Source organism: Gadus chalcogrammus, chromosome 9, assembly GCF_026213295.1.
Source record: "Gadus chalcogrammus isolate NIFS_2021 chromosome 9, NIFS_Gcha_1.0, whole genome shotgun sequence".
Taxonomy (NCBI): Eukaryota; Metazoa; Chordata; class Actinopteri; order Gadiformes; family Gadidae; genus Gadus; species Gadus chalcogrammus.
The window spans coordinates 11,972,651-11,998,154 of NC_079420.1; the positions used below are offsets into that span (position 1 = coordinate 11,972,651).

Consider the following 25,504-nt stretch of genomic DNA (forward strand, 5'->3'; position numbering starts at 1 on the left):
CAAGGAGGAGTCAGTCCTCCTCTGCTCAGGGGACCAGGAGTCCTATTTCGGGCCCCAGTGAGCCTGAGGCTCAGCAGGGGTATGAGAGCCTCTCTCTGCACCTCCAGGAACCATCTTGTGGTTCTTGCTCTTATGTGATGCCCCTGTGGATGACCTGGAGGACTGGAACACAACGGGAACGTCCTCAGGAATGTGTCTGATCCCAAAGGGAACTATGAGAGCCTGCGGCCACAGGCAGCGTTCTCCATGGAGGCCGTCCCCTCGGTGGGGCAGATCGCGCTGGCCTTCCTCCAGGCCTCCTTCGCCTTCAGCGGCTGGAACTTCCTGAACTACGTCACAGAGGAGGTGGTGGACCCCCAGCGGTGAGTACTTCCTGCCTGTGCGGCGGCAGGGCTCCCAGCAGGAGGGTCCTGACCCGGGTGGTCTGTCCGCAGGAACCTCCCCCGAGCCATCTACATCTCTGTTCCCGTGGTAACGCTGGTCTACACCCTCACCAACATAGCCTACTTCTCCTCCATGTCTCCGGAGGAGCTGCTGGCCTCCAACGCGGTTGCCGTGGTGACTACATCCCATAAAACTGTCCATATGTGTGTGTCCAGTGTGTATGTCCAGTGTGTGTGTGTGTCCAGTATGTGTGTGTGTGTTTGTGTGTGTGTATGTGTGTGTGTGTGTGTGTGTGTGTGTGTGTGTGTGTGTGTGTGTGTGTGTGTGTGTGTGTGTGTGTGTGTGTGTGTGTGTGTGTGTGTGTGAGTGATTATTTGGTGTTTGTTCGTTTCCAAGACGTTTGGCGAGAAGCTGCTGGGAGGGTTTTCCGTCGTCATGCCGATCTCTGTGGCGCTGTCCACCTTCGGAGGGATCAACGGATACCTGTTCACCTCGTCCAGGTAGGCCGACCTGACCCCAACCAGCCCATAACAGCCCACCTGACCCCTGACCAACCAATCACCGCAAGGCCCACCTGACCCCAGACCGGCCAATCACAGCCAGGCCCACCTGACCCAAGACCAGCCAATCACAGCAAGTCCCACCTGACCCCAGACCAGCCAATCAGAGCCAGGCCCACCTGACCCCAGACCAGCCAATCACAACTAGGCCCACATGACCCCAGACCAGCCAATCACAACTAGGCCCACCTGACCCCAGACCAGCCAATCACAACTAGGCCCACATGACCCCAGACCAGCCAATTACCGCAAGGCCCACCTGACCCCAGACTAGCCAATCACAGCCAGGTCCAGCTGACCTCAACCAGCCAATCACAGCCTGCTGACTCACACTCGACCAGTGGCACTTAACAGCAGTAAACTGTCTAGGACTAACTGCTACTTTCTATCTACCACATATCTAGAACTAACTTCTAGTTTGTCTCTACCACATATCTAGAATTAACTTTTAGTTTCTATCTATTACATATCTGAAAATTCCGTTGACAAGATCTCAGGTCGGCCTCCAATTTATTTTTGTAAATCAGGGCTCTACATCTTGTGTCATGATCCTTTCTCATGTATAACCAGCCGCTCCCTGTAAGAGACAGCACTGAGGGCCTTGTGTGCCTTTTTTCTCTCCTGAGGGCTGTCTGATACCCTCCTCTGCCAGGCTGTGTCTCATTACCCTCAGGCTGTGTCTCATTATCCTCCTCTGTCAGGCTGTGTCTCATTACCCTCCTCTGTCAGGCTGTGTCTCATTACCCTCCTCTGTCAGGCTGTGTCTCATTACCCTCCTCTGTCAGGCTGTATCTCATTACCCTCCTCTGCCAGGCTGTATCTCATTACCCTCCTCTGCCAGGCTGTATCTCATTACCCTCCTCTGTCAGGCTGTATCTCATTACCCTCCTCTGCCAGGCTGTATCTCATTACCCTCCTCTGCCAGGCTGTATCTCATTACCCTCCTCTGTCAGGCTGTATCTCATTACCCTCCTCTGCCAGGCTGTATCTCATTACCCTCCTCTGTCAGGCTGTATCTCATTACCCTCCTCTGCCAGGCTGTATCTCATTACCCTCCTCTGTCAGGCTGTATCTCATTACCCTCCTCTGCCAGGCTGTATCTCATTACCCTCCTCTGCCAGGCTGTATCTCATTACCCTCAGGCTGTGTCTTATTACCCTCCTCTGCCAGGCTGTCTCATGACCCTCCTCTGCCAGGCACTGTCTCATTACGCTCCTCTCAGGCTGTGTCTCATTGCCCTGAGGCTGTATCTCATTACGCTCCTCTCAGGCTGTGTCTCATTGCCCAGAGGCTGTATCTCATTACGCTCCTCTCAGGCTGTGTCTCATTACGCTCCTCTCAGCTGTGTCTCATTGCCCTCCTCTCAGCTGTGTCTCATTGCCCTCCTCTCAGGCTGTGTCTCATTGCCCTCCTCTCAGGCTGTGTCTCATTGCCCTCCTCTCAGGCTGTGTCTCATTGCCCTCCTCTCAGCTGTGTCTCATTGCCCTCCTCTCAGCTGTGTCTCATTGCCCTCCTCTCAGGCTGTGTCTCATTGCCCTCCTCTCAGGCTGTGTTTCTCCGGGGCCAGGGAGGGCCACCTGCCCAGCCTGCTGGCCATGATCCACCTGAAGCACTGCACACCCATCCCCGCCCTGCTGGTCTGTGTGAGTCTGACCCCCCAGGTCCTGAGGCCCTGAGGTCCTGAGGCCCTGAGGCCCAGTCTGACCCCCCAGGCCCTGAGGTCTTGAGGCCCTGAGGCCCAGTCTGACCCCCCAGGTCCTGAGGCCCTGAGGTCCTGAGCTCATTCCTGACCCAGCTTAACACTTAGATAGTACTATTTAAAACAAGTACTATATAACTGTATACTGTATGCAACAAATACTATACATAACAATTACTATATAATAAGTACTATATAATAAGTACCATATAATAACTACTACATATATGTACTATAATAAGTACTACTTCCTGTACCCAGTGTGCTGCTACCATGGTGATCCTGTGCGTTGGCGAGACCCACAACCTGATCAACTATGTCTCCTTCATCAACTACCTGTCGTACGGCGTAACCGTGGCAGCTCTGCTCTACTACCGGTGGAAGAACCCCACCCTGTACCGACCCATCAAGGTGCTCAGCGCGGCTAGCTAGTCAGTTAGCCTGCTTATCAGTTAGCCTGCTAGTCAGTTATCCTGCTAGTCAATTATCCTGCTTGCCAGCTAGCCTGCTAATCAGTTAGCATACTAGTCATCTAGCATGCTACACCGCTACCCTGCTAGTCTAGGGCCCTATATGGTGGTCTGCTGGTCGGTTAACTCTCTCCATGCCTGCCTGGGGCCACTTAACTGAAGCTAGCTTGCTAGAGTTAGAACCATCCAGTGCTTACATGCTAAGTGTCTGGTACTCCCTCCCCTGTGTTTTACCCTGTGTGTGTTTGTCCAGGTGAGCCTGCTGGTCCCAGTGTGTTACCTATGTTTCTGGGCTCTGCTGCTCGGCTTCAGTCTGTTGTCTGAGCCCCTGGTGTGTGGTGTGGGGCTGCTCATCATCCTGACCGGCGTCCCCGTATACCTGCTGGCTGTCCATCGGCCCAACAGATCCCAAACCTTCCGCAGGATGCTCGGTCAGTACATACACCGACCCCACAAAACGTACACTTTACGCCGACCCCACAAACCATACACTATACACCGACCCCACATACCGTGTATTATACACTGACCCCACAAACCACACTCTATACACCAACCCCACAAACCCCACACTATACAACGACCCAACAAACCACACACCATACACCGACCCCACAAAGCACGCACTATACACCAACCCCACAAACCACACACCGACCCCACACACTATACACCGACCTCACAAACCACAGACTTTACACCGACCCCATAAACAACACACTTTACACCGACTCCACAAACCCCAGACTTTACATCGACACCACAAACCACGCATCATAAACCGATCCTACAATCCACGCACTATACACAACCCCATAAACCACACACTTGACACCAACTCCACAAGCCACACATTTTACACCGACCAAACAAACCACACACTTTACACCGACCCCACAAACCACACACTATACACCAACCCCACAAACCACACACTTGACACCGACCACACAACCACACACTTTACAACGACCCCACAAACCACACACTATACACCAACCCCGAAAACCACAGACTTTACACCGACCCCACAAACCACACTCTTTAGACCCACCCCCAAACCAAACACTATACACCGACCCCACTAACCCCGAACTTTACACTCACCCCACAAACCACACACTATACACCGACCCCACAAACCACACATAATACAGCGACCCCACAAACCATACTAAAGTGCTCAATGCCTCTGCTGTGTTTCAGAGTGGTGGACCAGCGCAGGACAGTGCCTCTGCTATGTGGTGTTCCCTCAGAACGACGCCGTGGAAACCAAGGCCCCGTCTGACTGGACCGACTCGAGCAACATGGCTGCCCATTCCTAGGACACGGCTTCCATTTCTCTGCTTCCAAGTCTTTCTTTTGGTCTATTTTCACTGTTGACAGAGACACCTGTCTGTGCATTCCCTGTCTCACCTGTCGGTGCACTCCCTGTCTCCCCTGGTTACTCCCTGGTTACTTCCTGTCTCACTAGGATACTCCCTGGTTACTCTCTGTTTGGCCTGGTTTCTCCCTGGTTACTCCCTGTTTGGCCTGGTTACCCTCTGTTTGGCCTGGTTACTCTCTGACGGGCCTGGTTACTCTCTGTTTGGTCTGGTTACTCTCTGTCTGCCCTATTTACTCTCTGTTTGGCCTGGTTACTCTCTGTTTGGCCTGGTTACTTCCTAGTTACTCCCTGGTTACCCTCTGTTTGGCCTGGTTACTCCCTGGTTACATTCTGTTTGGCCGGGTTACTCCCTGGTTCCTCCCTGGTTACTCCCTGTTTGGCCTGGTTACTCTCTGGTTACTCTCTGTTTAACCTGGTTTGGGTACTTCCAGCAGACTGAATAGACTCCCCTATAGAACAGAACGTTTTTCTAAGAAAGTTTTGGTTCCAACAACATGTAGTTATTTTAGTTCTTTGAATATAAATCAATAATAAGTAATATATTCATGGTGTCCCTTTTTCTGTAAAGAAAGAGAATGTTCCAGAATGTGTCTGCGGTTCATTAAGTGAAGTTATCATTTTGACCGCTTGAGCCTTAAATGATGTCGCTCTAAGTTATTTGTAAACCGTTTAGTGCCTCTGATTCATGTCACTGGAGTCTGCCTCTCTTTTGTAAATGAGAAAATAACAATTAGAAACAAAATAAATTTAGATGGAGATCACCGATTCTGTTTCAGGACTTTGTTCATCTTAAGTATGATTTTATTCCATGAATGACTCGTGCATTCTATACATATACAATTGTGTGAATTCATAGGAATAATACACACATTACACATCAACGAAAACTCGTCGTGCTGTTACAATTTATTTATTTTCGGAGGTATTACATTATTGCCCAATGGTGGAGATTCAATACAAAATATTTATGAACCCCTAAGGGAAATAAAATAAAATATAATCGGAACGAATTGTTTATAGTCGCTATAAGTGGGCGTGTTCTATTGGCGTCCGTCACCAAACAGGAAGTAGTTCCTGAACATGTGTAGGCGACACGTGACTTCCAGTCCGAGAGACTCCGTGACGGTGAGTGTTGTTTTTCTCTATCTCCCCTTTACTCTGTGGACACTGTCGGTGTCTATGGTCTAGACCTATCTAAACCTCCTGACTATGGTATGGACCCCCTGACTATGGTCTAGAAGACCCCCTGACTATTGTCTTGACTCCGTGGTCTAGACTCCGTGGTCCATACTCCGCTGTCTAGACTCCGCGGTCCCGACTCCGTGGGGGTAGACTCCGTGTTCCAGGTCCTGATGAGGTCTCACTGTGGTCCCCAGGACTGAGCACCATGGCAACACCAGGGGGTCTGTGCTTCAGGGACATCACCGCCCTGGCCCCGATGGTGCGGGTCGGCACTCTGCCGATGAGACTGCTGGCGCTGGACTACGGAGCGGACATCGTGTACTGTGAGGTGGGTACGGACCCTAGTAGCCCCCCAGCTCCACCGGTAGCCCGGTCATGTCCTCATTGTCTGTCCTTTCCCTTCCAGGAGCTGATCGATATCAAGATGGTGACATGTGAGCGGGTGGTGAACGGTAAGGAGCCTGCTGTCGTACAGCCTGGTGGTCAACATCCTCCTCTCGGTCGCTTATCTCCTCTAACCATCTCTCTACCTCCTCTCCTCCTCTAACCATCCCTCTACCTCCTCTAACCATCCCTCTACCTCCTCTAACCATCTCTCTACCTCCTCTAACCATCTCTCTACCAACTCTCCTCCTCTAACCATCTCTCTACCTCCTCCCAGTCTCTAACCTCCTCTCCTCCTCTAACCATCTCTCTACCTCCTCCCAGTCTCTAACCTCCTCTCCTCCTCTAACCATCTCTCTACCTCCTCCCAGTCTCTAACCTCCTCTCCTCCTCTAACCATCTCTCTACCTCCTCGCAGTCTCTAACCTCCTCTCCTCTAACCATCTCTCTACCTCCTCTCCTCCTCTAACCATCTCTCTACTTCCTCTCCCCCTCTAACCATCTCTCTCCTCCTCTAACCATCTCTCTCCTCCTCTAACCATCTCTCTACCTCCTCTCAGTCTCTAACCTCCTCTCCTCTAACCATCTCTCTACCTCCTCTCAGTCTCTAACCTCCTCTCCTCTAACCATCTATCCTCCTCTAACCTCTTCTGCTGTCTACCTCCTGGTGCAGAGGAGCTGGACACGGTGGACTTCGTGGCCCCCGATGAGAGGGTGATGTTCAGGACCTGTGAGAGAGAGAGAGACCGGGTGGTCTTCCAGATGGTAGGTGGGACCACGCCTGGGGAATGAATGGTTCAGTACTACTCTTTCCATATACTTCAATGTGATGATCCTCCGAATGTTTAGAAAGGCATTTATACAACATGCATGTCGTGATATTTAAGTCGTATAAAAATATATGTGTAAGGTGAAGTTTGTATGAGTGGTAGATTAGCCTTTATGGTGTAGCTTTAGCTTGTTGATTTGTAAGGTAAAGCTTGTATCAGTGGTATATTAGCCTGTATGGGGTAGCTGTAGCCTCAGCATCCTGCCCTGCTCTCCGTTCTCTCCTCAGGGCACTGCGGACCCGGACCGCGCCCTGGCTGTGGCCCTGCTGGTGTAAGTCCTCAACACTCTGGGCTCCATTAGTGATCCTGCTTCAGAACACACAGAAGATCCAAATGATTGTTTATCATAAGTATCTAATATCAACATTGTCTGTTCTCGTTGTCTCAAGGAGTTTATGACTGTTATCCTCTCTGAGCTCAGGGAGTTTGTTAATACTATTATATATAATACCGACTTGGAGATGGTCGTCGTAGTGACGTGTTTCTGTTCAGGGAGAAGGACGTGGCGGCCATCGACGTCAACATGGGCTGTCCCAAGGAGTACTCCACCAAGGTCAGTCCTGACCCCCCCTGAGATAGTCCTACCCCCCTGACCTAGTCCTACTCTTAGTCCTACTCCTAGTCCTAACCCCCTGACCTAGTCTTAGTCATACCACATCAGTCCTTCCTGTGTTTCTGTTTTGTAGGGAGGGATGGGAGCTGCTCTCCTCTCAGATCCTGACAAGATCGAAGCGGTGAGAACCTCCTCTGTCCTGCTGGTTGTTCTGTGGTCTGTGTGGAGGTTGTGGTCTCACTGCCGTCTGGTTCCAGATCCTCACCAAGCTGGTCCAGGGCCTCAGCAAACCCGTCACGTGCAAGATTAGGATCCTCCCCTCGGTGAGTAGTGGGAGGGGCTCTTGGTTAGAGCACCTAGTGGCTCTGGGTTAGATGCTCTCTCAAAGAACCTTTGAGGCTTCTCAAAGATTCTTTGTGTGTGTTGACCGTGGTCTGTGTGTTGAGTGTGTGTTTTGGCTGTGGCGTGTGTGTTGACCATGGTGTGTGTGTGTGTTGACTGAGGTGTGTGTGTGCGTGTGTGTGTGTTGACCGTGGTGACCTTGTGTGTGGGTTGAGCATGGTGTGTGTGTGTGTGTGTTTATGTGTGTGTGTCTCCTATAGATGGAGGACACTGTGCGTCTGGTCCAGAGGATCGAGAGGACGGGCGTGGCGGCCATCGCAGTCCACGGCAGGTAGACCTGCAGTCCTCCAGACCATTGGCCAATCGGCCTCCAGCAGACCTCACAGCCTCTGAGTCAAACCAACCATTCAAGCTGCTGCTGTTGTTGTTGTTGTTGTCAGGACGCGGGAGGAGCGGCCCAAGCACCCGCTGCACTGTGACTTCCTGAAGGCGGTGTCCGGGGCCGTGGGCGTGCCCGTCATCGCCAAGTGAGTCTCTGACGGGAGCGGTGATTTGAGAGTCTGTTGGCGTCGCCATGCTGATTTGAGAGGCTGTTTGCGTCGTCGTGGTGAAGTGAGAGAGTGTTGGTGTCGTCATGGTGACGGGTCCGTGTGTGTGTGTGACAGCGGCGGCTCCCTGGACATGGTGAAGTCGTTCGAGGATGTGGCGGCGTTCCGCAGCGCCACGGGGGCGGCGGCCGTGATGCTGGCCCGCGCTGCCATGTGGAACCCCTCTGTGTTCCGGCGCCAGGGGCTGCTTCCTGTCCAGACCGTCATGGAGGACTACCTGAAATACGTAAGAGAAACGTATATATATATATATATATGGGGGGGGGGTTAGACCACTACCCTATTCTGTAAGGGGCGGATTGGACCACTACCCCGTTCTGTAGGGGAGAGGGGGGGGGGGGGGGGGAAGAGAGGATGTGGTTGTTAGGGTAACGACTGGTTTGTGGTTTCAGGCGGTGCGGTACGACAACCACGCCTTCAACACCAAGTACTGCCTGTGTCAGATGCTCCGGGACAAGGTGGAGTCAGAGATGGGGAAGCTGGTCAAGACCGCCCAGACCCTCTCCGACATCTGGTAACACTCCAACCCATGACTCACTGTACCAGTAGGACAAAAAGCCTACGCCTAGCTATAGAGACTCCTAGCTCTAGAAAAAGGTACTGACTCCTAGCTATAGAGGAAGGAAGTTAAGCCTCGCTATTGAGAAAGGTAAAGACTCCTAGCTATAGAGTCTCCTAGCCCTAGTGACTCCTAGCTATAGTCTCCTAGCCCTAGAGAAAGGTACAGACTCCTAGCTATAGAGGCTCCTAGCCCTAGAGACTCCTAGCTATAGTCTCCTAGCCCTAGAGAAAGGTACAGACTCCTAGCTCTACAGGAAGGTACAGACTACTAGCTCTACAGGAAGGTACAGACTACTAGCTCTAGACTCTAGAGCTAGGAGTCTGTACCTTCCTCTAGACAGGAAGGTACAGACTCCTAGCTCTAGAGAAAGGTACTGACTCCTAGCTCTAGAGAAAGGTACTGACTCCTAGCTCTAGAGAAAGGTACTGACTCCTAGCTCTAGAGAAAGGTACTGACTCCTAGCTATAGAGAAAGGTACTGACTCCTAGCTCTAGAGAAAGGTACTGACTCCTAGCTCTAGAGAAAGGTACCAACTCCTAGCTCTAGAGAAAGGTACCAACTCCTAGCTCTAGAGAAAGGTACTGACCCATTGACAATAGAGATGGGTACAGCCGCAATATGGTTCACGTAAATCAGTGCAGCGAATGGCTGAGGGTGTGACGCCATGTTTCTGTGGTTACAGTGCAGCCTATGGGATGCAGGCGTACTACGAGGAGGTGCAGGTGCTGCTGCGGTCCAGAAGGGGGCTGCATCCCCCCGAGACCCCCGTCACCCTAGGGGGCGTCACCACCATGGCCCTGCGATTTCACCGGTAGACACATCCCTCCACTAATCACATCCCTCTGCTAACCACACACCCTCTCCTAACCACACCCACTCCATTAACCACACCCCCTCCGTTTGTGTTGTCCAGGAGAGACTACCCTCCTGAGATCACCCCCAAGATGTTCCTGCTGGAGTGGTGTCGTAAGGAGAAGCTGGAGCAGCCTCATTACCACACGGTATCCACCACTCGTATGCCTCGCACTGCCAACACCAGCCAATCAGAGGCCAGGTTCTAGAAATCAGCCAAAGAGCAGCTAATCAGAGGCCAGGGTCTAGAAAGCAGCCCGAGAGCAGCCAATCAGAGGCCAGGGTCTAGATATCGTCCAATAAGTGTGTTTTGGTTGCAGGTGGATCGCCCCCAGGACAGACTCTTCCTGTCAACCGTTACCGTGGACAACAAGCAGTACAGGTCCACGCTGTGGTGAGGATACACCTCCTCCTCCTCCCCTCCTCGTTCTTGCCTCCTCCTCCACTAATGTGTCTCCTCCTTCTCAGGGAGAAGTCTAAAAAGGGGGCGGAGCAGGCGGCGGCGCTGGTGTGTCTCCGTGTGCTGCGCCTCCCTGAGGGCCGGCGGGGGGAGGAGCAGCAGCAGGAGGAGGAGTCTGGTCTGGGGGGGAAGAGGAAGAGGGCCGTCGCCCCCCCGCTCCTCGCAGCAGCCCCCCCCCAGGAGGAGCAGGAGGAGGAGCGGGAGGTCAACAAGAAGATCCACCTGTCGGACCGGGAGGCAGAGACTGAGGTTACCAACGGCAACCACCACAAGACACTCGTGCCCTAACAAGGGCTGTTCCCCACCTCCCTGAGTGTGGGGGTGGGGAGGGGGGTTACCATGGGAATGGAGTATGAACCCACTGTCAACACACAACTGCCAGTTGAAGTTGTGCGTTCAACGGCCTTCATGGCGTTGTCGGATGGAACTCAAGTGCCTCGCTCAAAAGCACCTGTTCACAGATCAGTTGTTCCCTTTTTATTTTTTTTAATTTTGGTGACCTGTTGAGCCGCGGGTCCAGGTCGGGTCTGGTCTTGTCGGGTCCCGGGTCAGGTTCCTCTTTCTTTGTGTAATGCGCCGCTCCGCCAGAGGAGGGCGGCATCCGGTTACAACCTGGCTGTTCTGTTTGTTTCGTTAAACTTATGTTAAATTGTGAAAAATAAAACTCGTTCAACACGTATTTGTATTATGTCTCATCTAATAATTTTTTAAAGAATAGACATGAAGCTCTTCTCATTTTATTCTGCGTTCCGGTCTACGGGGTCACCGGGATGACGTCACGGCGGAGCAGTCCTCCGCCGAACGTGGAAGTTACTTTAGTACACTTTATACACTTTATTACCGATTAAAGCCGAGGACGAAACGATGTAAGATTCCATGGAGGAGACCACTGATGATGATTCAACGCCTGAGCACATGAATACTTTATGAATCGTCGTGGTTGGGACATTGTAAACTTTAGAGTCGGACGTCCTCAACCTGTTCACCCAACAACACAAGTCCTCCTGCTGGACGCACGGGAGGATCCGGTCCGCTCTCAAAGTCCCAGTCCCGATTCAAGAGACACATCGGTGAGAGGAGCGACTACCCCGGTGAGTGGAGCGACCCCCCGGTGAGTGGAGCACCCTCTGATCCTAGGAGCCCGTTCTCCGGTCCTAAGCGGGGTGAACCCCCGGTGAGTGGAGGACCCCACGGTCCTGACCCCCCCGGTCCTAAGTGGGGCGACCCCCCCCCGGTCCTGAGTGGGACGACCCCCCGCCCCCCCCGGACCTGAGTGGGACGACCCCCCCTGGTCCTGAGTGTGTCCGGTAACACCCCGCCCGGAGAAGCGGACGGATGTCCGGGGACGACCAGCCCTCAGGTACCCAGACCTTCTACATTAAAACGGTTAGATTAAAACGCGTAACACAGAATAGTAAATACAATGTTCTAAACACTAAATACAATGTTCTAAACACTAAATACTTGCAATAAATACGAAATATGTTGTTATAAAAAACTATATACATGTTACAGACCCTAAATACATGTTATAAACACTAAACACAATTTTTTAAACCAGTCATACATGTTATAAACACAAAATACATGTTACAAACACTAAATTCATGTTATACACACTAAATACAATGTTATAAAAACAGTAGATACATTTTATCAAAAATTAATACATTAAACATAAAATATATTTCATTGTCATGAAATACGTTATACATTAAATACAATGTTCTAAACACTAAATACATGTTCTAAACACTAAATACAAGGTTATAAACACTAGGTAAATGTTATAAACACAATATACATGTTATTACAACTAAAGACATGTTATCACATGTTTTTTATTTTATACCCCCTATTACCTCTTAAACCTCAGATAACCTGATATATTTTTTTGTAAACCCCTTCCTGTTATGCTATAAATGTGTTCCACCTACAAACCATTTTCATACTGTGCTTTAGACAGTCACTTGTGGATTATAAGGTCCTAATCATACAGAAGCAGAAATGTGTTTCCTGTTGAGGAACAGGAAATGGAACGTACCATTTTCCTACATGCAAAAACGATGCAAAAACAATTGTACTGCTAGTCTGTATATTTTGTAATATTTCTGCATTCAAATATCCCTAAACACATGAGGCATTCCTCATGCTAATGCACATAGATCTAACGAGGTGAGCTACTCCAAGGATAATCAAACTGGAAACCCTGATGCATACATAGCGTTATAAATATATAAACATAATTATGAATATATCAATAAAGCTCAACATGCTCATCAGGCCTTTAGAGTGTCACGTTTCACTCTGTTCGCTGCGTAGGCCGGTCGGGACGCCCTCATCACCCCGTCTGGGGACGCAGCTTACCCCTGATCATACTTATTCAAAGTTAGAAAGTTAACGTTATGTTACTGTCATTTGAATACAATTAAATAATGTACCAAAGGTAAGGTGAATATATGTCAACACAATAACTTGATAACAGGATTTCTGTGAGAGGGTCGGATGGATTTCCACCGGCATGATGCCCCATTGCAGACTCCTCAAACCTCCTCTTCTCTTCCTGTTATGATCGAGAGACCCCTAGTGGTAGAACATCACATGCAACACCTTTAACCCCTCCCCCCTGCAGGTCCAGACCTGAGGACCCTGTGGTCTCCTGGGTCCCCCCAGGACCTAGTCTCCCCACCATGTCCTCCTGCTCCTCCACACCTCCTCAGTGCCTCCCAGGGGCCCCAGTACAGCCCCCTGGGGCCCCAGTACAGCCCCCTGGGCCCGCCCCGGACCCTGGCCTGCCCCAGCATCCACATCACTGCCATCGCTCCCTTCAGCCACCTGGAGCTGAGCGGCTCCCGGGGGATGGAGGATCCCCCGGGGCCCGAGGACCCCCTGGGGCCGCTTGGCCCGGAGCAGGCCTGGCTGTCCCTGGGGCCGTGCTACCGGGACTCGGCCCTGAGCCCCAGCCCCTGCAGCAGCCTGTCCTCGCGCTCCTGGCTGTCGGACCTGTCCTCTTGCGAGTCCTTCTCCCACGTCTACGACGACGTGGAGGGCGAGCTGGAGGAGGCGGCGGCCCGCTGTGGCCTGGCCTCCCCCCGGGCCTCCCCCCGGGCCTCCCCCCGGGCCTCCCCCCGGGCCTCCCCCCGGGCCTCCCCAACCCCAGGCTGGGGGGCGGGGTTTGGGGTAGAGCTGTGGCAGCAGCAGTACCAGCAGCCCTCCCCCGGCCCCTCCCCCCGCTCCAGCGTGACAGAGGAGACCTGGCTGACGCAGCTCCCCCCCTCCAGACCCGCCTCCAGACCCACCTCCAGACCCACCTCCCCCTGCGGCAAGAGACGCCATTCCGGTGGCGTTGATGTCCGGACCCGCTCCCCCTCGCCGCTCTGCCCCCCCGCCCCTCTCTGCTCCCCCGCCCCTCTCTGCTCCCCCGGCCCCGCACCCCCGGAGCAGTCATGGCCCGCTAGTCCTCTGCCCTACGGCCTCCAGGAGCTCAACGTGCCCTCCAAGACCAGGAGGACCTCAGGGAGCCAGGCGGACCCCCCCCCCGGGCAGACCCCCTGTCTAGAGGAGGACCTGGACCGGGTCCTGGACTCCCCCCCCGGGCAGACCCCCGGGCTGGAGGACGTCCTGGACCGGGTCCTGGCGGCGCTTCCCTTCCTGGACCCCCCCGGAACCCAGACCCCTCCCTCAGAACTCTTCCTCCCGGTTCCTCCCAGCATCAGATGGACCAATCAGAGAGCTTCAGGCGGCCCGCCTCTCTTCAGGTTAGTTAACCCTCACTAGTGCTTCTTCTGGCGTAAGTCCTTAGACCTTCAGCTCTGTTGAGGCGAGTCAGTCATTCTCCTATGGCCGAGGTAAATTAAAACACGTTCTCTGTGGGGTAGCCGGTGTCTGGGGGAACTTACAATGTGTTCCACAGTTTGTAGTGGGTTTTCACACTGACTTTGGGCACTGCCCGCGATGCCCCACTTCAGCACTGCTGCCCGAAGCGTCCCACACCTGTCCTCAGGCGGTTGATGGCAGGACGCTTTTTTTGGTTGTAGAGATGGAACGTTGACGATACGGTCTTGTCAGCCCTAGGCTTGAGGCGCCAGTTCTTCAGGAATGAAGACAGGATGTTCAGGTCTCCAGATAGACCCTCCTCTACTGCTTCCCAGAATTGCTTGCTCAGTAGGATGGCCAGGTCATATGCATAGCCGTACTTCCTTGATTGTGTATCAGGCAGGTCGTGGATGTAGAAGTTGAACAGCATAGGTGCCAGCACTGAGCCTTGTGGGACACCGTTCTTGAGCTTTCTCACATACTGCTTTGGCCGTTGCTGGTGTTTAGCTGAAAGCTGCGGTTACTCAGCATCTCCATTATGAAGCTCACAATGTGCTCGTCTGGGATGGTTTCCAGAAGCTTCATATGTAGTCCTTGCAGCCAGACAGTGTCATATGTGGATGTGAGGTCCAGGAAAACGGTGCCGGCATTCTCTCCAGTCTGGAAGCTGTCCTCTATGTCTTGGCACAGGAGGGTCAGCTTGTCTGTTGTTGATCTACCGCTTCGAAAGCCAGCTTGTTCTTTGGGCAGCTGGGGGTCGATCACTGGGTTGAGACGAGCAAGTATAAGACGTTTGAGGAGCAGACGTGTATGGAACGCAGAGCAATGAGATGGGCCAGTATCCTTTGAGGTCGTTGCTTGGCTTGTTTGGCTTCGGCAGGTCGATCACCTTGGCAAGGCGCCAGATCTTTGGCAGCTTTGAGTGTTGGAGATGTGTAGTGAGGAAGGAGCACAGCCAGTCGGTTGCCTTCTTAGATTAGATTAGATTAGATTCAACCTTATTTCATTGCACAAGTAAGGACAACCAGTACAACGAAATGCAGTTTACATCTAACAAGTAGTGCAATCAATAAAAAGTGCTTTTCCTTATGGCATTGCTTAAATAAAAAAATATATGAGACACAGAATGCAAGTCCATTATTAAAGTGCATAGAGTTATGAGTTATGAGGAATCATTCTATTCATAGTCCACGAATAGAATGCAGTATGATCATATAAACGAAATGGCATTGTTGAAGTGTGCATTAATAAAGTGTATAGTGGTCAGAGGTAGTCTGACAGTCCATAGTCCATGTTCAAAAGGAGAGGGGGGCAGGGCAGGGGCAGGGGCAGTGGCGGGGGCAGGGGTGGAGCCTTTGTGTTGAGCAGTGTTATGGTGTTGTGAAAGAAGCTATTTCTGAGCCTGCTGGTTCGACTCCTACGGCTCCTGTCACATCTCCCAGACGGGAGTATAGAGAACAGTCCGGGACCGGGGTGTGTCAGCGATGGCAGGAAGTGATGTACCAATGATGTTTTGATCAGTTTTCAACACTCGCGGTAGGGCTTTCCTGTCAGACATTACGCAGTTCCCATGCCACACCGTGAAGCACTGGGTGGGGATGCTCTCAGTGGTGCAGCGATATAAGTTCTGGAGGATCTGAGGGGAGGGTCCGGCTTTCTGCCTTGGTGTTGTACCCCGTACTGTAGTAGGTTGCGGTCTACACCTGGAGCCTTACCGGTCTTCAGGCCGTTGGATGGCCTGTTCGATTTCTGATGTTGTGAAATCAGTGGATAGGTTGGAATTGCATCCTGGGGCCCTGAACAGCTCCCAGACTCTCGCTGATGTAGCTCTGGCGAAGTCCTTGTCTGCATTAGGGAAGCTGCCATTACTTAGCAGAAGTGACGCGATGCAGTATGCGGTGATGGGGCCCTGGGCTGGGGTTGTTGACCTCCCGGTCAGCCTGTTCATGGTCTACCACGCCCGCCGCTCTGTCCATCGTTTCCTCCGCATGGGTGCGGTGGTTAGGTCTTCACATTGGTCATCCTCCCTTGCACTGGTTGGGCCAGGGATGGGTTGAGAGTCGATGGTGTCGATGCTGTGACCAGGGGAACATGTCCTGGATGTGTCTGACAGGGAGAGGCTGGTTGTGTTAGTTAACCCTCACTACCCCTAGGTGTGTTTGAGTTGATTTTCAGCGCTCTGTGTCTCCAGCCCCTCCTCCCCACCCCCTCTGGACTGGCCCCTGCCCTGCTCCTGGGGCCCCGTGGAGCTGCAGCTGGTCCGGGGGCCCCGGCCCTTCCACCGCGCCCACTACGAGACGGAGGGCAGCCGGGGGGCCGTCAGGACGGCTTCTGGAGGACATCCCGTCGTCAAGGTAACCCCCAGCCCGGAACACCTGTTGCACACCTGTTGCACACATACATCTGATATACACACACCTGGTACACACACCTGTTACACACACATATACACACCTGGTACACACACTGGGTGCACACACACCTGGTACACACACATACCTGGTACACACACACACACACTAGGTACACACACCTGGTATACACCTTTGACACTGGACTCCCGGTGCACTTCACCCCAACCTGTTGTTTGGGAGCGAGGAATGGGGGCATACCTTTAGTCAGGTGGTTCACTGATGACGCACGAGGTACAGCCTGGTAATAAAGGTTGTGTGTGTTTGTGTGTGTGTGTGTGTGTGTGTGTGTGTGTGTGTGTAGCTCCAGGGCTACTCGGAGCAGGCCCTGGTGGTCCAGGTGTTCATGGCCACTGCGGAGGAGACGCCCCTGAGGCCACACCCCTTCTACCAGGTCCACCGCGTCACGGGGAAGAGCGTCACCACCGCCTGCCGCGAGATCACGCTGGATGGTACCAGGGTCCTGGAGGTCCCCCTCCTCCCGGAGCACGACATGACCGCCAGGTAGGGACGCCCAACATGAGCGCCGGATAGGGATGTCCAACATGGCGGCTAGGAGGAGGCGTGTCCAGGCTGACTGTTGTCTCCGCAGCCTGGACTGCGTGGGGATCCTGAAGCTGCGGAACGCCGACATCGAGCTTCGGAAGGGTGACCTGGGCCGCAGGAACACCCGGGTCCGGGTGGGGTACCGCGTCCACGTCCCCCAGCTGCACGGCAACGTGCTCTGTCTGCAGACGGCGTCCGTCCCCATCGAGTGCTGTGAGTCTCCCGCCTCCATCATGAGTCCATCAGAGCCCCGGGCACATGGACGCTGCTCAGCACTCCTTTATTACTATACCCGACTGTCTAAAGGTGACCTAATGTATTGGGTATGTGCCCCCCCAACCCCCTGGCCCCAACCCTGCCTGTAGCCCCTCTACCAGCCCCTCTCTGTAGCCCCTCTCTGTAGCCCCTCTACCAGCCCCTCTCTGTAGCCCCTCTCTGTAGCCCTTCTACCAGCTCCTCTACCAGTCCCTTTACCAACCCCTCTATCAGCCCCTCTACAAGCCTCTACCAGCCCCTCCCTGTAGCCCCTCTCTGTACCCCTTCTACCAGTCCCTCTATCAGCTCCTCTACCAGCCCCTCACTGTAGCTCCTCTACCAGTCCCTCTTTCAGCCCCTCTCGGTAGCCCCTCTACCAGCCCCTCTACCAGCCCCTCTACCAGCCCCTCTACCAGCCCCTCACTGTAGCCCCTCTACCAGCCCCTCTACCAGCCCCTCTACCAGCCCCTCTACCAGCCCCTCACTGTAGCTCCTCTACCAGCCCCTCTACCAGCCCCTCTACCAGCCCCTCTACCAGCCCCTCTACCAGCCCCAGTGCGCCCAGTGGTTCTGTGGTTAAGGTTCTCCTGTGTTCCTCAGCCCAGCGCCTGGCCCTAGAGCTGCCCCAGGTGGTGGACTTCAGCCCGGCCAGCGGCTCCGTTGGAGAGGAGATGAGCATCAGAGGAACCAACATCTCCTCCCACTCCAGAGTCATCTTCGCCCACAGAGAACCTGGTACACTCGATACCTTTAAGAGCTCTATATCATCCCCCTGCCTTTGCCTCTGAGAACTCCTGTCTGTCCCTCTGAAACCCCCTGTCTGACCCTCTGAGACCCCCTGTCGGTCCATCCTGAGACCCCCTGTATGACGCTCTGAGACCCCCTGTCTGTCTGTCCCTCTGAGACCCCCTGTATGACCCTCTGAGACCCCCTGTATGACCCTCTGAGACCCCCTGTCTGTCCCTCTGAGACCCCCTGTCTGTCCCTCTGAGACCCCCTGTATGTCCCTCTGAGACCCCCTGTATGTCCCTCTGAGACCCCCTGTATGACCCTCTGAGACCCCCTGTCTGTCTGTCCCTCTGAGACCCCCTGTCTGTCTGTCCCTCTGAGACCCCCTGTATGACCCTCTGAGACCCCCTGTATGACCCTCTGAGACCCCCTGTATGACCCTCTGAGACCCCCTGTATGACCCTCTGAGACCCCCTGTATGACCCTCTGAGACCCCCTGTATGACGCTCTCTGAGACCCCCTGTATGTCCCTCCTGAGACCCCCTGTCTGTCCCTCTGAGACCCCCTGTATGTCCCTCTGAGACCCCCTATATGACCCTCTGAGACCCCCTGTCTGTCTGTCCCTCTGAGACCCCCTGTCTGTCTGTCCCTCAGAGACCCCCTGCATGACCCTCTGAGACCCCCTGTATGACGCTCTGAGACCCCCTGTATGACCCTCTGAGACCCCCTGTATGACGCTCTGAGACCCCCTGTATGACGCTCTGAGACCCCCTGTCTGTCTGTCCCTCAGAGACCCCCTGCATGACCCTCTGAGACCCCCTGTATGTCCCTCAGAGACCCCCTGTATGACCCTCTGAGACCCCCTGTATGACGCTCTGAGACCCCCTGTATGACCCTCTGAGACCCCCTGTATGACGCTCTGAGACCCCCTGTAATGACGCTCTGAGACCCCCTGTCTGTCTGTCCCTCTGAGACCCCCTGTATGACCCTCTGAGACCCCCTGTATGACGCTCTGAGACCCCCTGTATGACCCTCTGAGACCCCCTGTATGACGCTCTGAGACCCCCTGTCTGTCTCTCCTCAGACGGGCCGTGCCAGTGGGAGGCGGAGGCGTCGCTGGTCCCAGAGAGGAGCAGTGAGGTGAGAAAGACTCCTCCCCCCCCCCCCCCCCCTCCTCCTCATGTCTCCAGTCTCTCCTGTGAGTCTGACCTCCTCCCTGTGCTCCTCAGTCCGTCCTGGTGGTGAGGATCCCTCCATACCATAATACTCAGGCCAGAGGGGCCGTGCTGGTGCACTTCTACGTGTCCAATGGGAAGAAGAGGCGGAGTCAGAGCCACAGCTTTACGTACCTCAACTCCGCCCCGCATCACTTCCTGTCCCCGGAGGACCCCCCCGCGGCCCCGCTGGTCAAACAGGAAGGCTGGGACTACATCCCCCACAATGCCCTGGTGCTCCAGGAACCCTTTCACCCACATGGGCCTTTCTACGAGGCCCAAGGGGATTATGGGTCGTCACTTCACCCGACCCTAGGCTCCTCCCCCATCCGGCCACTCCCACCACCGTTTAGTTTTGCCATGACGACAGCCTATCCTACAGCAGCCGCTTTGCCTTTCGCTAACCAATCAGATCCTCTCCTGCGGTACGGACCCCCGGTGCCGGCCCCGCCTCTCAGGGGCCCTCCCCCTTCTACTACAGTTCCACCAGTCACCCGTCTAGTGGGGAGGGGCTACTGGGAGGACACCCCGCCCCCCCACTCCCTCTTCTGTCAGGGGGGGGGGCCGGTCCGGGTGAAACAGGAAGTGGAGGAGAGCCTTCAGGAATTCACGCTGGACGAAGGTGAGTCAGGAAACACGGCGACCACCTAAAGCTTTACAGACCAGGAGACCGGGACCAGGACCAGGGCCTGGACCTGAGACCGGTGGACCAGTAGACCAGGACCAGGAGGGACTAAAGACCAGGACCAGAGACCAGAACGAGGGGACGGGGGACCAGAGACTGAGAGACCAGGACTAGGACCTGAACAAAGACCAGGACCTGGACCAGGGGGGGACCAGAGACCGAGAGACTAGAGGACCAGCGACTAGGAGACCAGGGGACCAGAGACTAGGAGACCTGAGACCAGGAGACTAGAGACTAGAGACTAGAGGACCAGAGACCTGAGCTTAGAGGACCAGAGACCTGAGACTAGAGACTAGAGGACCAGAGACCTGAGACTAGAGGACCAGAGACTAGAGACTAGAGGACCTGAGACCTGAGACCTGATACTAGAGACATGAGACCAGAGACCAGAGACCAGAGACCAGAGACCAGAGACCAGAGACCAGAGACTAGAGACCAGGGGACCAGAGTCCAGGAGACGGGGGGACGGGGCCTCTCTGAGGAGGGCGTGTCAGGCAGCTGTTGTGTTAGCCTTTGATGGAGGGTACATTTATGCAGGGCTCCTGTGTGTGTGTGTTTGTGCATGAGTGTGTGTGTGCTTGCTAGAGTGCATGTGTGTGTATCATATTTCCTGCTATGAATAGTGACAACTCAAGCGTTTCATCCCTGCTGTGGAAAGTCCCAACAACAACTAGACTAACACTACACGAGAGGCTGGAGTATAGTTTGAGACTTGAGATGGTTGATCAGTACTTCTATAACTGAAGCCAGTACTTTCAACAAGTACTTTAGTACTAGTTAGAATGGAAGCTAAAGTATAGATGATGCAGATTTGTTTCAGGCTCGTAGTTAGTTTAGCTGAACTCCACGTGAAGCACCGCCCCCTGGTGGCTGGTGATATGATGACAGTCGACCAGCTTTGTGGATGCCTGCTCATCAACAGTCCTCGTGATTTGACTCAGCGGGTGTCTTGTCTTTGGGTGTTGCAGTGAACGAGCTCATCGACCGGGACTTCTTTGGGCTGGGCGAGGCGACGGACCAGAAGCCCAGCGACGCCAGTGGCCTGCAGTGACTCACTCCTCCCCTTCCTCCAAAGCACTCAGTATAACAGACGGTCTGCAGGGTGACGCTCACACACTCAAAGACCAGCTAACCAGACCAGCTCACCAGACCAGACATCAGCTAGCATGCAGAGCTCCGCTGAAAGAGCTCATCTCAGGGTCAATGGGAACCTCTGAGTGATTGGCCTGAAAATAGCTCCTATTTATTCCTCTTAAATCGAGTTTAGATCGTCCAGGCAATCCCACACTTTTGGTTTGACAGTTTACAACGGTTGTGTGTAGTTTTAAGAAGGAAGAGTTTGGTTTGAGGTTGTATGTTCTGTGTGAAACCGTTTGCAAAGAATGCTTTAAAACGATCCAGATGCGTTTAAACTGTAATGCCCCCTAAAACCCTTACAATCACAATTCTCAGAACAGATTTCAGTGCCTTTTAGGTGAAGGTGGCAGTGAGTGTGAACACCGGATAGAGGCGTTGTGTCACTCAGCTTTAATACAGGTTGTTTTTCAGGGTATTTGTTGTAATAAAACGGTGTCTTCCTTTTTAAAAGATCCTGCTGGTCTAGTGAATCACTGCTGTCTACTGCACTAGGCATGAGTTTAAAGTTATATTTCATTGATTTGAGTGTCAAATGACAAATTAACATTATTTGGTGAAAAATCAATGCTTTCAGACTGTATGATGAATACATTTGTTTATTAGAAAACTCCACATTCACGTGTCTAGACCGATAAACCCGGGCCTTCTGTTGACACTAGCTTCAGTCTTCCCTGAGCAAACAGCAGCATCCTCTTTCCATCAAGAGGACTTTACAACAAGCCCTCCTATTATTGGCCCAGCAGCAACAAGTGAACGGTAGAAGCACCATAATCAGATGAACAGCTGCTGATCCGGGTCGTCCTGAAGGAAGACGAACTCCTCCCGCGGCGAGGAGCCCGTCGTCCAGCAGCTCCCCCCGCAGGTGAACACCAGCACCGTCCCGAACTCCAGCGGCGCGGGATCCGGGGTCGGTACTCCGGGGACCGGGGTCGGTCCCGCGGGCCGCAGAAGGCTGACCAGAGCCGGCATCAGCTGGAGCTCAAAGGTCCTGCGGGTGCCACAGCTATCGCACACCGGTACCATCTGTGCCCAGTTGGAGGGCAGCTCCGAGATGAAGAGCGGCTCCCCGCCCCAGCTGTACCGGAGGACCTGCTCCGGACACAGCGACACCCGCTTCATGAATCGGCTGAATGCCGCGTCTCCGTGGCGGGCTCGGCTCTTTTCGTACTTTTCTCCGCCGGAGGTGTTCTCCTCGCCCTCCAGGGCCGTCCCCACGGAGGTCCCCTCCCGCTCCTCGTACTCCCGGAGCAGCCGCTGGGCGTGCTCTAGGCCAGCCTCCCCGCCGCGGAGCTCCGACTCCTCCACCACGCTGATGTAGAAGCCTCGGAGCAGCGCCGCGTCGCCCCGCAGGGAGAGCTGTTGCAGCCCAGCGCTGACTTCCACCTCCGAGGGGACCTGGTGAATCTCCGCCTCCGGGGGAACCAGAAGAACCGGCTGCTCAGCAGGAGGCTTCTCCACCACCTGAGGCGGGAGTTCGTTGGTCGGAATGTCACCGATGTCGTCCTCCATGCCCCAGTCGTCGGCGGCGTCACACCAGTCCGTCGCCGCAGCCAGAGGCACCGGTGGGTCCGGGACCGGGCCGGTGGGTCGGACCTCCGCCTCTAAGGCCTGTGAGCGGAGGACCCTCCAGGCCCGGGGTCTGCCGCTACAGGCGGGCCGGGTGCAGGCGAACAGGTGCAGGGTCCTGTGGTAGGGGGACCCCTCCAGCGGACAGTACACCTGGACAACGTGGACCAGCGGCACCCCGCAGAGAGGGCAGTCCGTGCTTGGCCGCGACCCTCCGGGGAACACGTCCGGCTGGTCCCCGATCTTGCTGTTCAGACATGACGAGGTGTGTTCCTTCGGGTCCGCTGCTCCGTCACACAGGCCGAGCAGAACCACCTCCTGGTCGGCCGCCGCCATGCTTTGGGTCGGCGGAAGGACGTCATCGGTGCCTGAAAAAAATATAACCGGGTAGTCCCTCTTAATATGACACTAGGTCAGAATATATGAATAGCGTTGACCAATATGCTAAACTTGAATATCGTATGCTGGATGGAATATTCTTCGCGTTTAACCATATAAATACAGGCGTTAGCGCAAATTCCGGATTAAACTATAGAACAGTCATTCAGAGAGGGGACTCTCTTAATTTCTGTTAGGCAAGGGCGTAACCATGGTTTAGACATTGGGGGGGGTCCAATTTTTTATTATTATTTGTTAAGTGCATTGCCTACAATTCTATATTTATATATGAAAATGTGGACATTTAGAACATAGTTTCGAGGACTACATTGCCCATTTGAATTCACATCTAAAGGAATAGTGTAATAATGTAATGTCTGCCCCGCCCCTTTCAGCATGCCTGTCTCTCTCCCTGTCTCTCTGTGATGCCTGCATTGTGACCACACGTCATTTTATCAGAAAAAACAGCGACTCATATTTTAATTAGGCTACTCGTTTTATTTGCTCACACATTTAGCTCGGTATCAAGCTACTAATTGTCTGGAGAAAAAAAAAACGTGTACGCTTGGCTGCTGGTCCAGTTTTATCCGCTTATTAAGTAACCTTAAATTGTCCGTTACCTCCTCTCCAACACGTTAAATAACGTTACTTACATTCAAATGACTCACATGATCACCTGCATGTTCAGAGCATGTCCCTGTCTGGCCACTGCTTTCAGCATGCCTGTCTCTCTCCTTCTCTCTCTGTGCTGCCTGCATCGTAACCATGTCATTTTATCAAAAGAACAGCGACTGACCTTCATGAGCTATATTTAATATTCTGCTTTTACGAGGCTACTCGTTTTATTTGCTTACTCAAAGCTCGGTATCAAGTTACTTACTGTCTGAAAAAAACTGCGTATGCTTGGCTGTTGGTCCAGTGTCTTCTGCTTTTTAGGTAACCTCAAATCCTCCATTACTCAACTTTACTTTCTTGGCTTTCACTGAAGAAAGAGTGTGGGGTAACCATGACAACGCAGAAAGTCGCGAGGTGGTTTCAAACTAAATCGCACAAGTGTACAATTAGGAGGGGGGATTCACACACTTAACAAACGGAAATAAATTGAAAATAAATAAGACATAACAAGAGACCGATCCATTGACAGGGTTCATAAAAAGAGAACATATATTTTACATTTTATCCTGCTGTATATTGGGGGGGACAGGTTAGTATTTTCTCAACATTGGGGGGGGCACGACCCCCCCAAAGAATGCGTGGTTACGCCCTTGCTGTTAGGTCTCTAAGTTTCATTTATTTATTTATTTAAAGGACTGCACTCTACATTTCTGTAAATGTGCCAGTGTTAGCCAGCAGGCTGATTTTCAACTGTAGTCCTTTGGCAAGATGTAAAGCTAGGCACAGGATGGCTGAAAAGTAAAACATTAAAGAATACACGCAGAAACAGATAACATGATAACAGGATTGAATTGAAAGCAAGAGAGAGTAGACTTTTCTCTTTATATTTATTTATTTTTGTTTAAAATATTGATATAATAAAAAAAAAAAACTATTGGCAATGATGGAAAAGCATAACAAAATGGGGAACGACTTCACGTGACAAATGAAGAAAGAAAAAAACGTCTGCATTTTTATTTTCTTGCGGTGTATATTGTGTGCTTAATAACCATCCATATATGATTTCATTTAGATTCAAATATGTTTCTTGGAATTGGTATCCATTATTATCTGTTTTATTTTCTGCTCTTCTCTTCAAACAAACCAATAAAAAATAAAGAGATAAAGAAAATATAAACATTATGTCTCCTCCATTTCTGACACTTTGCGCTTCCTCGGGATACCGAAGACAGGTGATAGAGTTCCTCTTGCCATCTCTCTGCCCTCCTCCGTGAAATGAGCAAACCTTCTGAAATGACTACACACACACACACACACACACACAAATAGTTTTTGTAGGTCATTGTTACGGTTGTGTTAATATTGGAATTCACAGCACATCTGCTTCAGCAGAACTATACCCTTCAGTATGGAGATTCTCCAACAAAGTGGAGCGCCACCACTTCCTGAGATGTGTTATGTCATGCTGTGGAAGATAACAGTATATCAGTCAGAATTAACTTCCAAAGAATGCAATGAGAGCAGACTGTTTGTACTCGACTACATCATAATTTTGCATTAACTTTAGCCATTTCATTTTCGTATATTTTCCTTCATATATATTTGTATGTATCTAGTATACTATTTGAAATTACAAATAGGTTGCATGTAATTATAACTATTATTTAAAGTGTCTGCTATCGTGGATAAATACTTTAGCTTAAGGCAGTGGCGTCCCTATGCTGTTTTATTCGGGGATAAAGCCTCGGATGTTATTTAATTAGCCCTGAATATGATCTTTGGGCCTCTCCTGGAACCGTCACCTTATCGTGGTGGAGAGGTTTGCGTGTCCCTGTGAACCTGAGAGCTGTGTTGTCTGGAGCCTTGTGCTCCTGGTAGG

General features: G+C 52.7%; 4 protein-coding genes across 6 annotated transcripts in view; 3 read left to right on the plus strand and 1 right to left on the minus strand.

The window, feature by feature from the left end:
• slc7a10b (solute carrier family 7 member 10b) overlaps window positions 1-5,257 on the plus strand; it is an 8,715-nt gene extending 3,458 nt beyond the window's left edge. Inside the window, exons 5-11 of the mRNA XM_056598019.1 lie at window positions 209-362; window positions 435-558; window positions 781-884; window positions 2,491-2,587; window positions 2,905-3,054; window positions 3,367-3,544; window positions 4,320-5,257. Of these exons, the coding sequence (XP_056453994.1) occupies window positions 209-362; window positions 435-558; window positions 781-884; window positions 2,491-2,587; window positions 2,905-3,054; window positions 3,367-3,544; window positions 4,320-4,438 (926 nt within the window). The 3' untranslated portion in view covers window positions 4,439-5,257. The remainder of the gene's footprint in view (window positions 1-208; window positions 363-434; window positions 559-780; window positions 885-2,490; window positions 2,588-2,904; window positions 3,055-3,366; window positions 3,545-4,319) is intronic.
• Window positions 5,258-5,550: 293 nt separating this feature from the next.
• dus2 (dihydrouridine synthase 2) lies at window positions 5,551-10,974 on the plus strand. Of its 3 annotated transcripts, none has more exons than XM_056598023.1 (16): window positions 5,551-5,625; window positions 5,877-6,010; window positions 6,089-6,134; window positions 6,740-6,831; window positions 7,124-7,167; window positions 7,389-7,449; window positions 7,583-7,630; window positions 7,707-7,772; window positions 8,052-8,122; window positions 8,232-8,318; window positions 8,457-8,625; window positions 8,792-8,913; window positions 9,644-9,772; window positions 9,875-9,962; window positions 10,134-10,207; window positions 10,282-10,974. In XM_056598023.1, the coding sequence occupies exons 2-16, from the start codon at window positions 5,888-5,890 to the stop codon at window positions 10,559-10,561; spliced, it is 1,500 nt and encodes a 499-aa protein (XP_056453998.1). In that variant the 5' UTR covers window positions 5,551-5,625; window positions 5,877-5,887; the 3' UTR covers window positions 10,562-10,974. The 3 variants fall into 3 exon arrangements, with proteins under 3 accessions (XP_056453998.1, XP_056453997.1, XP_056453996.1); XM_056598022.1 differs by having other exon boundaries at window positions 5,554-5,625; window positions 5,776-6,010; XM_056598021.1 differs by lacking the exon at window positions 5,551-5,625 and having other exon boundaries at window positions 5,642-6,010.
• A 557-nt stretch (window positions 10,975-11,531) lies between these two features.
• On the plus strand, window positions 11,532-21,755 carry nfatc3b (nuclear factor of activated T cells 3b). The gene is made up of 9 exons (XM_056598800.1): window positions 11,532-11,633; window positions 12,906-14,031; window positions 16,281-16,443; window positions 16,805-17,004; window positions 17,093-17,259; window positions 17,902-18,036; window positions 19,115-19,170; window positions 19,260-19,866; window positions 20,898-21,755. The coding sequence occupies exons 1-9, from the start codon at window positions 11,609-11,611 to the stop codon at window positions 20,978-20,980; spliced, it is 2,562 nt and encodes an 853-aa protein (XP_056454775.1). The 5' UTR covers window positions 11,532-11,608; the 3' UTR covers window positions 20,981-21,755.
• pdcd2l (programmed cell death 2-like) lies at window positions 21,150-23,869 on the minus strand. The gene is made up of 2 exons (XM_056598024.1): window positions 23,679-23,869; window positions 21,150-23,000 (listed from the first exon to the last, which is right to left on the minus strand). The coding sequence occupies exon 2, from the start codon at window positions 22,966-22,968 to the stop codon at window positions 21,838-21,840; it is 1,131 nt and encodes a 376-aa protein (XP_056453999.1). The 5' UTR covers window positions 22,969-23,000; window positions 23,679-23,869; the 3' UTR covers window positions 21,150-21,837.
• Window positions 23,870-25,504: the final 1,635 nt, after the last annotated feature.

Excerpts from the sequence above, each read along its gene's own strand:
- dus2 (XM_056598023.1), top strand. The coding sequence starts at position 5,888 with ATGGCAACACCAGGGGGTCTGTGCTTCAGGGACATCACCGCCCTGGCC. Across the intron at positions 8,319-8,456 it reads GGCGTGCCCGTCATCGCCAA|CGGCGGCTCCCTGGACATGG; the intron begins GTGAGTCTCTGA and ends TGTGTGTGACAG. Across the intron at positions 9,963-10,133 it reads AGCAGCCTCATTACCACACG|GTGGATCGCCCCCAGGACAG; the intron begins GTATCCACCACT and ends TTTTGGTTGCAG.
- nfatc3b (XM_056598800.1), top strand. The coding sequence starts at position 11,609 with ATGTCCGGGGACGACCAGCCCTCAG. Across the intron at positions 14,032-16,280 it reads GGCGGCCCGCCTCTCTTCAG|CCCCTCCTCCCCACCCCCTC; the intron begins GTTAGTTAACCC and ends CTGTGTCTCCAG. Across the intron at positions 17,260-17,901 it reads GTCCGTCCCCATCGAGTGCT|CCCAGCGCCTGGCCCTAGAG; the intron begins GTGAGTCTCCCG and ends TGTGTTCCTCAG.
- pdcd2l (XM_056598024.1), bottom strand. The coding sequence starts at position 22,968 with ATGGCGGCGGCCGACCAGGAGGTGGTTCTGCTCGGCCTGTGTGACGGA.